General features: G+C 34.1%; 1 protein-coding gene across 10 annotated transcripts in view; it reads right to left on the bottom strand.

Moving 5' to 3' along the window:
- Positions 1-13,520, bottom strand: part of LCORL (ligand dependent nuclear receptor corepressor like) — a 164,720-nt gene that overhangs the window by 106,679 nt on the left and 44,521 nt on the right. For 8 of the 10 annotated variants that reach the window (XM_081812559.1, XM_081812568.1, XM_081812565.1 and 5 more), the window contains exons 3-4: positions 6,545-6,624; positions 5,530-5,659 (exon numbers count right to left, since the gene is read on the bottom strand). In XM_081812559.1, the coding sequence (XP_081668685.1) occupies positions 5,530-5,659; positions 6,545-6,624 (210 nt within the window). The remainder of the gene's footprint in view (positions 1-5,529; positions 5,660-6,544; positions 6,625-13,520) is intronic. The other 2 variants (XM_081812564.1, XM_081812563.1) reach the window with 1 other exon arrangement.

Genomic DNA, 13,520 nt, shown 5'->3' with positions numbered 1-13,520 from the left:
CCTGGGTGGCTCAGTTGGTTAAGCGACTGCCTTCGGCTCAGGTCATGATCCTGGAGTCCCGGGATCGAGTCCCGCATCGGGCTCCCTGCTCGGCAGGGAGTCTGCTTCTCCCTCTGACCCTCCTCCCTCTCATGCTCTCTGTATCTCATTCTCTCTGTCTCAAATAAATAAATAAAATCTTTAAAAAAAAAAAAAAGAATAAAAAAGATAAAAGGAGATAAAAATCTAGATGATAATGAGTGACCTGATAGTTGGCCCCTAACTCCTGTTATGGATGGTACTGCAAGTAGAAAGGTGATTTTACCAGAAATGCAAAAATCTTTTAAATCCAGTTATAATTTTAAGTGTATTTTTTTAGAATTTCATTCATAGCTTCCAGGTATATGACAAAACAAGAAAAATCTTTTCATCAACACCTTTGAATGTGGTCCATAATAGTGTGTGACTTATTTTATGGCACTAATATACAGTTTCCTGAGAGTTCCAAAAGGCAGCCCATATAAGAGAAATTCAATGTATGACCCACAATGGTCTCATAAAGGCACATTTGTATAAGAAACACTCAGGGCTTGAATGAATCAGGTCAAATCTACATAGTCACTCAAGGATGCCTGCATTTATAGAAAAGCAATCTAAAAGATCAACACTCCTGTTTCTAAAAAATCAAATGCTTTATTATCTATCAGTCATAACCAAATGGTTAGTGAGCCATATTAATATTTATTTCTTGATATAGAATAAAACTTAAAAATTAAGAGTTTAGAAGGAAAAGGATCTGTGTTCAGAAAAGGTTGAATGACTTTATATAAAACACGGCTACCAATTAATTTAAGGGGAAAGGGTTGGTTAATATCAGCTTTCAACTAACTGCATCAAATACATCAGGAAAGCTCTTTGAAAACAGGGACGCCTGGGTGGCTCAGTTGGTTAAGCGGCTGCCTTCGGCTCAGGTCATGATCCCAGGGTCCTGGGATCGAGTCCCACATCGGGCTCCTTGCTCGGCAGGGAGCCTGCTTCTCCCTCTGCCTGCCTCTCCCCCTGCTTGTGTTCTGTCTCTCTCTGACAAAAAAATAAATAAAATCTTTAAAAAAAAAAAAAAAAAAGGAAAGCTCTTTGAAAACAAAAAAACAGATTAGGAATTACATGAATGCTAAATGTGTGTGGGGATAAAAGATAAAGCAGGAAAAACATATTTTGATGAAGAAATATTTCATTTTATCATATATTTAGCAGTATGATTCATTCAACTACTATGTGTATACTAACTTTCCAATTTAGTCAAGTAGCCTTCTTTAATTTAAAAATAAAAGATGAGACATCTTCCTGAATCATAAACCAGTAACTTAAACTGCTTCAGGTAATCAGAGAATGTGAAGCTAAAAGTCAAAATAATTTAGTTTACATATGATGGGGATACTTTGGAAAAGGCATTTTATATCTATAAGCCTATGTTTCTACACACTTCAAAACAAACTGCCTGATATTCAAACTATACACAGTAATAAACTTAAGTACAAAGTAGGGAAAGGTAAACTATATGTACATGCTAATTTAATTTCTTTCTCCAAATAAAACAAGTACTAATACCAGAGTATGTAGAGAAACTGGAAGATACCTGAACAGTTTATCAGTACTCATTCTTATGGTCAAGAAATATTTACTGAAGACAGATATGACAAGTACTTCTAAATACTGAGGATACTGCAATTAACAAAACAAAGTGCCTATTACCATGGAGCTTTCATTCTACTCTATAGAGAATTTTAGGGTTAACCTCTAGAAGGAATTCAGTTCTGAAAAATTTCTCAGGAATATTCAAAACTAGTTAAAAGTTCAGCTCTGTACTAAAATATCACCCTCCCCCATTCTATTTACTCAACCCTGAAAAAGTATTTTTGACTAGCTTTTAATTACAAGGGATTGGCCAAACTGTATTTAGTATATAAGTTTCCTCCAATCTATTATTAAACTCTATAAGGAAACTAATCACTAAAACTGTTTCTAGTTCATTTAAAGGAAGAATGAAAATGTATAGAAATACAGCATTTCTCATAGGTCCTCTCTCGTCTGCCTAATTCAATTAAAATAATTCTAATCCTAGGTGGCTAGTAGAGAATAGGAAGGTTTTTCTACTTAGTACATAAAAGAATCTAGGTGCTTCTCACATAGAACACTTTTCAACTTTTTTTTTTTTTTTAACTTCTTGAGGACTCAAATGTTCGTAACAGAACTAAAAGACACATTACTTAACTTTTCTGTGTTTCATTGTCTCTACCTGTTAAAATGATAACAACAGTACCTGTCTCTCTTAACACTGTTTTTGGATTAAATGAGATTAAGGCATAAAAAGGTCTTAGTGCTCAATCAGAACTGATGACCTCAATCATCATTATCCTGTGCAGTGGGTTCTTAATAACAGCTTACATTTATCATTATCATCTTCCCAAAATCATAGTGAGGAGAAATAATAAGCTACAATAAAGCTATTAAGAGATTTCTTTATATTTTGGCAAGATGATTAACATACATATGTTCCTCAAACTGAGCAAAAGATCAATATCTGTAAGTATCAGTAACACTAATGTTACTAATATCCAGAATTCCTGAAAATGGCTGAATTTGGGAAATTTTCAGGAATCAAATAAAAGCTTCACCAATAATATGTTTTTTTTAAGATTTTATTTATTTGACAGAGAGAGACACAGCGAGAGAGGGAACACAAGCAGGGAGAGTGGGAGAGGGAGAAGCAGGCTTCCCGCCGAGCAGGGAGCCCGATGTGGGACTCGATCCCAGGACTCTGGGATCATGACCTGAGCCGAAGGCAGACGCTTAACGTCTGAGCCATCCAGGCGCCCCACCAACAATATGTTTGATCAATATTTTAGTTGTTACTCCAAAGACTCAGAAGTGTTTATTTTTAAAAATATGTTTATGCCTTTTATTTCCATGTAAAGTTAACAGTAGAATTATCTAAACAAACCAAGGAGTTATCATCACTTAAAGATACTGCTATTACCTTCTGGCCTTATCCTAGTTGGATCATACTGGGAAACATCTAAAATGATTTTATTCAAAGAAAATTTAAAAATAAGGAACAAAACAAAACCAAGTAAATGAGTAGAAAAATCTTTACATTTAATTAAATCTGGAGAATCACGTTGGACTACAAATAAAGGAATTAACAAAGGTAAGACCCCGAAGTAAAGCAAAAAACACTAGTAAGAATCTTTCATTTAAAAACCCTGCAACCCTTCAAAGATCTTGAAGAAAACCAAGATTATCCCCAAATGGAGAGGTCACTAAATATCCATGAACACTCACCCAACCTTTGGTAGGAGACCTCTTGAAGACCCAGATGCTTGAATCAGCTGAAATAGTACCAAGTGTTTTCTGATTACTCTTAATAGGGCAATGGAGCACAGGTTACTCCATACTATCAAAAATTACAGGTCATTATTATTGATAATTCTAGCTACTACCATTACAAATCACTCAAGGAAAAGGAGACTGAGTAATGAGTTCTAAGGTGAGTGAAACTTATTGTGCGCATGTATAAATGTGGATGTTTCTTCCAGTTCTCTTAGTGATAGAAGTCTGATAACATAATTCTTCTTATAAGTGTAAATACACTGGCAGAACAAAATTTTCTAAATTAATGTTATAAAGTTCTTAAAGAAAGCATGTAAAATATTTTTAATATTGGTTCAGATAAAAAATTTCTAGGGATGCCTAGGTGGTTCAGTTGGTTAAGCATCCGACTCTTGACTTTGTCTCAGGTCATGATCTCAGGGTCATGAGATTGAGCCCCACAACAGGCTCTGTGCTGAATGTGACGTCCGTTTAAGATTCTCTCTTTTCCTCTCCCTCTGCCCTTCCCCCCACTTGCATTCTCTTTCTCTCTCTCTCAAATAAGTCTATCTTTTAAAAAAAATTCTAAAAAAAGAACTTGTTTTTTCAAGACAAATGCCAATTTCTCAACATTAAGCACTTCAGTAACACACAGGAAAAGATTTTCAGTCTCCTACACTTAAAAAAAATAAAGTTCTTAACATTAGGGTTTTTTTTGTTTTTTGTTTTTAAGATTTATTTGAGAGACAGAAAGAGAGAGAGAACACACAATGCATGGGGGGAGGGGCAGAGAGAGAGAGAGAATCTCAAGCCAACTCCCTACTGAGCGCGGAGCCTGACAAGGGGTTCTGTCTCATAACCCTGAGATCATGACCTGAGCTGAACTCAAGAGTCAGACACTTACTGACTGAGCCACCCAGGTACCCCTTAACTTTAGTTTTTTAATGTAATGATTCTTCTAATCACAGGATTCTTATATTTCAACATATAAAAGAACTCATAACACTGAGGACTAAACAAAAGCCTCCTTGCTCAAAGATGATGACTATTTTCAACATTATTGGTTAAAATCTGGAAGTTATCAATTTAATAGAAAAATATCCGATATTAACCTAATTTCAAAGAGGAGTAAAGCAGAGTCAACACCTAGATGAAATACAGTAATGTTTTTCTTGATCTCTGGAAAGTGGGAGGCAGAATGATAACTCCTCCCAACCTGCATTCCCCTTATACCATGACTCACTCCAAGGGCCTATGTGGTAAAAATTAAGACACTCTACTACTGCAGAAATTGCCAAGAATAAAAAATGGAAGGTTCTATATTTCTAAATTTTTCTCAAGTAACTAAGATATAAAAAACTACTTCTCGGGCGCCTGGGTGGCTCAGTTGGTTAAGCGACTGCCTTCGGCTCAGGTCATGATCCTGGAGTCCCAGGATCGAGTCCCGCATCAGGCTCCCTGCTCAGCGGGGAGTCTGCTTCTCCCTCTGACCCTCCCCCCTCTCATGCTCTCTATCTCATTCTCTCTCTCAAATAAATAAATAAAATCTTTAAAAAAAAAAAAAATTTAAAAAAAAACAAAAACAAAAAAACTACTTCTCTCTGATACATGTGTATCAAGTTAAGGGAACAAGTGAAACAAGCCTCATTTGGTTTAAATAGTTTAGACAGACAGGAAGCAAAAAAGAACATTTGACATTTAATGTTAAGTAAGCATACTCAAGCTACCAAAGAAACACTGAAACCCCAAGCCAGCAAATATACTCTAACCTGGCTGATAAATGATTTAACTGTTACATTTCTAAAGACAGCTTTGTAGTATATCTATCACTTACTCAACATGAAAGAACTTTTGAAGTCTTGAGAACAGCAACAAAATAAGGAAGACCAGAAGCATAAAAAAAAAATTTCCTGTCTGCCTATAGTAGATGAGGAAAATGTCTGATAAAGTCAGGGAGAGATCTGAGAAAAGAGGGGTGAAAAGGAATGGCCAATAGAAGACTAGCACTACAATAACTGAGAATCCTAATGTCCCTAAAAATACGAAGAAAAACTAAAGATAAAAAAAAATAATAAAAAATGGAATTAAGACTGGCATAAATAAAAAACTTGTGTGTGAGAAAAATACAAACATTCTAGATCTCTACTGCTAATTTTGAATGACAAGGTATACCAATATTACCTTTCTTTCGAAAGAGTGCATTTAGGTAATTTTCTGCTTGGCATTCAATCTTTTCAGTGTTGGACTGGCCCTGAGATGATAGTTCCTCCGTTGGTGTTGACTGTGAAGAATCAAGAGATGGTATACAATCCTAAAATTATAAGAAAGCAACATAAAAAAATCAGTTTTAATTATACATGCAATTTCATTAAAAATAGCAAAAAAAAAATTCTCTAAATGCTCATTTGTTCTATTTAACAAATTATATAGAGAGAACATAAAATTTGGGACAGGAGTGAGGAGAAAAGAAATTTAGCTCTGATACCAAATTAGCTTTATTTCTTAGCAAACTATAGCCAAAAAAGGGGGGGAGGAAGTGTGGATAAAATGCATTGCTGAATAAATTCACTATATAGCATGCCAGTAATGAGAGTTTTAACAACAAAATAGGTATGTTTACCCACTAATCTGACCAAAATGGGTACAGGTTCTCAAGTTCTCATTTCTTCCCAGCTTTCTCACAATAGTAAAGAATTAGGACTTCCCGCCATACAAGAAGATGCTGCTTGTCTAGTTTATGCCGTTTATAGTAGACACTATTTAATCATTTACCAGGAAATAATTCTGATATCCAAAAGACTTCAAGAGAGTAAAAGGCTAAAAAGTAGTACCACATTATCCTCCAACTATAGATTCCTAAGAAATCAGACTATAGGGTGGTCTCAAACCAAGCTAGGCCTCCAAGCTCACCACTGTCTACCTAAATACAAAACAGATCTAAACTGAACTTCAAAGTCAGGGAGCTATAAGGAAGAAATGTGAAATAAGCAAAAAAGATGAGTGTTTTGTGATTTCACCTGCAAGTTAAGCTAAATGTTAGACTTCTAACATAAGACTTTAAAATATTCTTCTCATTACCAAAATCAAGTATTTAAATTTCCACTGTAAGTCATCAGTTTTCAGAACAAATTAAGTTAAAAAAATTGTTACAATTGTGCGATTAGTTTAGAAATAATTTCGTAGCACTAAAACTTACACTGACTGCTTCTCTCTGTAGGTTACAAAATGAACATTTTTCATCCATAGACCAGTCAGTCAGCTCTTCTGGTTCACAGTCTTTAAAAGAGGGAAAAATATTCATTAAATACACTAACTTTAGTCAAACAAATAAAATTACCACTCTCCACAGCAATGGCTCATATAAAAAAAACTAACTACTAATAGTAAGGGGAGAAGGCCTAACTTTAAAATTAAAGTGATGACATCTAGAAAGAAATAAACAGAGAAGGCTGTAAGGAGAGTAATTTTGCACTATTATGGGACAAAGTAGCAAGAACAATGAGCTGGTTATAAATTTATTTTCTCACAATAGGGTTTTAAGTATCATCTAACCTAAAAGATTCAATTTATCATTAATTTTTAATTTTCACTATGAAAGAAATCAAAACAAGGAGGTATGGGGAAAAATAAATTTTACACATCATGAAAGCAACATAAAACAGAGAAATGGAGTAGAGCACCAGAAAAGCCCACAGATTTGAGAAAATGAAATGCTGTTCCAAAAAAAAAAAAAAAAAGTAGAAATCCATAGCTAAGAAGTCCAATCAGATTTTTATTGTATTGTTTAAAGGTGTTGTTGTAAGAGTTCGAGTAAAAGGCAGGTAAATAAGCCTTTATTCAACACAAAACATGAATTCTTTTCCACAAGAATGTTTCATATAATCCAACTATAGTAATGTATTAGAAAGTTTGTGCAAAACAAACATTTTATGATGAAGAAATTTTATGACAATATAACAACACTGCCAACCTAACTATACTTGGTACAGACAGTGATTTTTCAAACTTACTCCTTGCAGTAAAACTCCCCTTAATTTCCTTTCCCAAATAAATTCCTATATAGAATCTCTAATATATGAAACAATTATCATCTGAGGCAGTTACACAGGTACTAATTTGAAAAGCACCGGTATACCACAGTTATTTTCTTTCATACTTTTGAAATAAGTAAGCTGAATACATGTTTATGTTAAACTACACAGAAAATAAGCTTACCTTTTTTGGAATGGTAATAAATAAGTACCAGTTAGGATCAGCCCCCAAGAAATTCTTGCATCAATTGAGATATACAAGTCAGAATAGAAGATAATGTAATCTGTTGGAGTATAAAAGTGTAGTGACAGCTCCCTTTGGCTTTGGCAATGGTCTAGAAATAGTCCTAATATTTATCCAAACTTAGAAATGGTAGGAAATGGGAGCATGAGACCCAGCATAGGGTAATGGAAACATAATTGGATTTAAAGTCTCCATCTGGAGTAGAATCTACTCGTTGTAACCTTGTCAAGTTACAAAGTTTTTGTTTTAATTTCTATATCTATAAAATAAAGATCCCATCACCTAACTTACTGTGGATCAAATGAAAAAAGTGAGAAAATATTTTATAAACTATAAAACACCATGCAAAGGCTAGTTACTAAAAAAGCAGGATCATCAGTCATTATTTTTTAAATCCTGCACAATCACAAATGTATTTAAAACGGTTAATTTGCAGAAGACAGATAATTTTAATATACCAGTTTAAGAAAACTAATCACGTTTTTGCAAATGACCTGATAAATCAAAAAGTTTAAGCAATGTAAACAATTAAAAACCCAGAACTGTAGTTATGCAGGTTTATAATTTTCTTCAACCCTTTGGCCTGTCACTATAGTTAGAATAATACATTCACACTCTTGAACGTGGAATTGTGCAATGTCTCTTACTAGGAAGGCAGAGCTTTCTGATTAGTAGAATGAATGTGGGAAAAGTGACGTATATATTCCAAGCTGAGGCTTTAAAAGGTATGGCAAGTTGCCCCAGTTCTCTTGAGTTTCAACCATCCAACATGAAAAGAATTTGCCCCACACAGCTATTACTCCTTCAGACTGGGACCTGCAGTCATCAGAAGTGATCCCTGAGGTCCAGTGAATCAGATCACCCATAAGGATGCAACAGATTTTAGAGCTATTTGTTAGGCAGTATTACTTTGCAAAAACTTGACTCATATGCTAAGCATAACAATTTTGGTAGATCAAGGAAATCTTACTGCTTTTTTTTTATTATGGCTTCATGAATAAAAGATATGAAAGGAATCTAGCATTAGAATTTTTTAAAAATAGCTGGTAGTCCTGGAAAAGAGGTATTTTTGAAAAATCACTGTAAGGTTTCATGAAGTTTTAGTGATAAATATGTTGAATCAAGGAACAACAACTTTGGAATAATTAAAACAATTACCAGTTGTAAGATAAAATTGGGCATGCTGAGATTATCCCATTTATTTTCGTTATTTTAGAAGTTCTTCAAGGAAACGTTAATTAAAATAAATGCCTATATGGTTAAATAAATGGCAATGAATAATCAACAATTATATAAATGCCATTAAATTTTGCTGGGTAAAAAAATCTACAACTTTACTTACCAATATTTAATAACTATTCTTTCTACAGAACTTTTGATTTTGAGTCCAAATAAATGATGCTGAGATACATCATTTTATTTATTGGAAAACAAATTTTGAAAAATCAACTCTAGGCCAGATTTCTCTGTCCAGGTTATCTTTTCATGTCATAAAAGTTAAGTAAATACTACAGACTTATTTTATTTCTCAAACAAAATATGATAATAAATCAAATATCCCTAAAATACATTGTCTCTCATTTTGCAATTTTAATACATGAAGTTGTATAAGCTCAAAAGGATCAAATTATGTACCTTACAGAAATAGTCTTATTAATGAAAGGCAATGTCATAATGAAAACTAATAGTAGGGTGTCTTGGTGGTTCAGTCTGTTAAGTGCCTTCAGCTCAGGTCATGAGACCAGAGTCCTGGGATTGAGCCCCGCATCAGGCTCCCTGGTCAGCGGGAAGCCTGCTTCTCCCTCTCTCCCTCAGCCTGCCACTCCCCTTGCTTATGCTTTCTCTGTCAAATGAATAAATAAAATCTTAAAAAAAAGGGGGCGGGGAAGAAAAGAAAGGAAAACTAATAGTAAATGACTAACAAAAGATCAACCTTTTAACCATGGATATATATTTGTGGTCAAAGTCTGGTCCCAATCATTTTACCTAATCTGTCTTGGAAAGATAAGAGACTTTGAAATTAAAAAGCCTTGGTACTGAGATATCTTTCCAAATACTAGATGCGGCCTTTGGCAAGTTACTTTCTCTGGGCTTCAATTTCCTCATCTGTTAAAATGAGGATAATGATTGCATCTTAAGGCTGTAGTAAAAATTAAATAAGAACATATGCAGAACACCTAACGAGTTCAATAGGTGTAACTTTCATTTTCTTTTAGATAATTGTACTTCTTTTGAACATTTTTATTCTCTTTTGTACACTTTCACCCTAAGAAATAAATTTAAAGTTCCCAAAGACAAAGCCCAATGAAAAGTGAAAAAAGAGAATACTGAACTAGATTTCTCATGAAGGTCATGAAAAAGTGGTTATAACTATTTTGATTTTGAGGAAAGATACTGAACAGTGGGCAATATTACTGAAAAATAATTTTTCATTTAAAACTACGTATTAACTACACTGAAAACTACAAAGGAGAAAAAAAAAACTATTTGTAATCCCATCATCCAGAGATAATGATTAACATTTTGCAATATATCCTTCTAGTTTATATTCTATGCCTTTTTAAAAATTAGCATTAGCTGATTCTTTGAAAATATCAATAAAATCGATAAACCTTTACCCAGCCTAACCAAGTAAAAAAAGAAAAAATATCAGATATTAAAGATGGGCCATCACTGTTGATTCTATGAATAATAAAAAAATAATAAAAATATTATAATATTAGTTGCCCACAAATTTGGTAACTTCAGATGAAATGGACAAATTCCTTGAAAGACACTATCTACCAAATCTCACATAAGAAATAATAAATCATCTCAATAGGACGATATCTATTAAAAAAATTAAATCAGGGACGCCTGGGTGGCTTAGTTGGTTAAGCATCTGCCTTCGGCTCAGATCATGATCCCAGGGTCCTGGGATCAAGTCCTGCATTGGGCTCCTTGCTCAGCAGGGAGCCTGCTTCTCCCACTGCCTGAGGTTCCCCCTACTTGTGTGCACTCTCTCTCTCTTTCTCTCTCTGACAAATAAAATCTTTTAAAAAATTAAATCAGCAATTAATAACCTTCTAAAACAGAAAGCTCCAACCCAGATGGTTTCTCTATAATCTGTTCCAGAAAACAAAAGCAGAAGTATTTCCTCATTCTATCATTATTACTATCGATCATCATTATCCAAGTACCAAAAACGGACTGAACACCTCACCCAAGAAGATATGCAGATAGCAAATAAGCTTATGACAAGATGCTCAATAGCATATCCCATTAGAGAACTGAAAATTAAGATGAGCTACCACTACACACCTACTAGAATGGCTTAAGTCTGAAACACGGACAACGTCATATGCTGGTGTGGATGCAGATCAAAAGGAACTTCAATTCATTGCTGGTGAGAACACAAAATGGTATGGCCAATTTTGAAGACAGTCTTACAGTTTCTTCAAAGCTTAACAGAATCTTGCCATACTATCTAGCAATGGTGCTCCTAGGTATTTAGGCAAATGAGTTGAAAAGTTGTATCTATACAAAACCTTGCACACAAATGTTTAAAGCAGATTTATTAATAGTTACCAAAACTTGGAAGCAACCCAGATGCCTTTCAAGCAGATCAATGGATAAGCAAACTATGCTACATCCACCCAGTGCAGTATTATTCAGTAATAAAAAGAAATGAGCTATGATGCCATGAAAAGACAGAGAGGAAACTTACATGCATATTATTCAGTCAAAGAAGTGAGTCTGAAAAAACTAAATAATGTATGATTTCAACTATATGACATTATGAAGAAGAAAAAACAAGAGAGACAGTAAAAAGAGCAGTGTTTGACATGGGTTGGAGACAGGGGAAATAACTAGTGGTAGCGATATTTTTCTAGGTATATCTCCTAGGGCAAAGGAAACAAAAGCAAAAATAAACTATTGGGACTACATCAAAATAAAAAGCTTCTGCAGAGCAAAGGAAACCATCAACAAAGCAGAAAGGCAACATACTGATTTTTAGGGCAGTGAAACTATTGTAAAGAATACTATAATGTGGATATATGACTACGAATTCACCAAAATGCACACTACTGTACAACACCCACAGACTTAGCTAATGTAAACTATGGGGGCTTTAAGTAATAAAATATATCAATATTGGCTCCACAATTCTAACAAATGTACAACAGTAATGGAAGATATTAACATAGAGAAACCTTGGAGGGGGGAGGGTATATGGGAAATCTTTGTACTTTCTTCTTGATTTTTTCTGTAAATTTAAACTGCTTTAAAAAATGCTATTTATTTTAAAAATTAGGATATTATACACATGCTTATTTGTCACAAATATTTCCTATGCTCAAATATACTTCTAAATAATTTTTAATAAATAAGCATGGTCCATCAAACAGATACATAACTTACTTAATAAATATCCTATTGTTGGATATTTAGCCTGTTTCTCTAATCTTGGTATTACGAGCAGCATGATGAATACACTCAGGTAAGTTTTTGTGTGCACATTGATAAGAGCTAATATAATTTATATAACTATAAAATAGAGCAGTATTAGATTCTCTGGTTTTAAAATAATCAATCAATCCATATTGGAAAACTACTGACTTAATACTAGGCCATGAATTCCTAGAAGAGATCCTACTTACTCATTTTTCTTTCCTCACTGCTCATCACAATTCCCGACACAAAATAAGCAGACAAAATAGTTCATCTAACAAAAGAGGCAAGAATACACAATAGGGAAAAGACAGTCTCTTCAATAAATGCTGGGAAAATTGGGCAGCTACTTGTAAAAGATGAAGCTGGACTACTTTCTCAGATTATACACACAAACTCAAAATGGATTGAAGACCTAAATGTGAGATCTGAAACCATAAAAATCCTAAAAAGAGAACATAAGCAGCAATTTCTCTGACTTAGTCGTAGCAATATTTTTCTAGCTATATCTCCTAGGGCAAAGGAAACAAAAGTAAACTATTGGGACTACATCAAAAAAAAAGTTTCTGCAGAGCAAAGAAAACCATCAACAAAGTAGAAAGACAACCTACTGAACGGGAAAAGATATTTGTAAATAATATGCCTGATAAAAGGTTAAGAGGTTAACATCCAAAATATACAAAGAACTTATTCAACTCAATACCAAAAAAAAAAAACCCCACCAACTAAAAAATGAGCAGAGGACCGAAACAGACATTTTTTCAAAGAAGATATACAGATAAAGGCACGTGAAAATATCCTCAACATCATTCATCATCAGGGAAATGCAAATCAAAACCACAATCAGAGGGGCGCCTGGGTGGCTCAGTCGTTAAGCGTCTGCCTTCGGCTCAGGTCATGATCCCAGGGTCCTGGGATCGAGTCCCACATCGGGCTCCCTGCTCGGCAGGGAGCCTGCTTCTCCCTCTCCCACTCCCCCTGCTTGTGTGTTCCCTCTCTCGCTGTGTATCTCTGTCAAATAAATAAATAAAATCTTTAAAAAAAAAAAAAAACACCACAATCAGATATCACCTTTCATCTGTCAGAATGGCTAAAATCAAAAAGGCAAGTAAGTGATGGGTATTAAGGAGGGCACTTGTGATGAGTACTGGTTGTTGTATGTAAGTGATAAATCACTAAATTCTATACCTGAAACTAAACACTGTATGTTAACTAACAAGAATTTAAATAAAGACTTGAAAAAAAAGGGTAAGAAATAACAAGAGTTGGAGAGGATGTGGAGAAAAAGAAACTCTTGTACGCTGTTAGTAGGAAGACAAATTGGTACACCAGTGTGGAAAACAGTATGGAGGTTCCTCAAAAAATTAAAAATAGAAATACCATATGATCCAATAATTCCACTACTGGGTATTTACCCAAAGAAAACAAAAACACACATAAGAATAAAAAAAAAAAAAAAAAAAAAA

Source organism: Leptonychotes weddellii, chromosome 2 (genome assembly GCF_054177405.1).
Source record: "Leptonychotes weddellii isolate Sample4059 chromosome 2, ASM5417740v2, whole genome shotgun sequence".
Classification (NCBI taxonomy): domain Eukaryota; kingdom Metazoa; phylum Chordata; class Mammalia; order Carnivora; family Phocidae; genus Leptonychotes; species Leptonychotes weddellii.
This window is presented reverse-complemented; position numbering and strand designations above follow the sequence as displayed.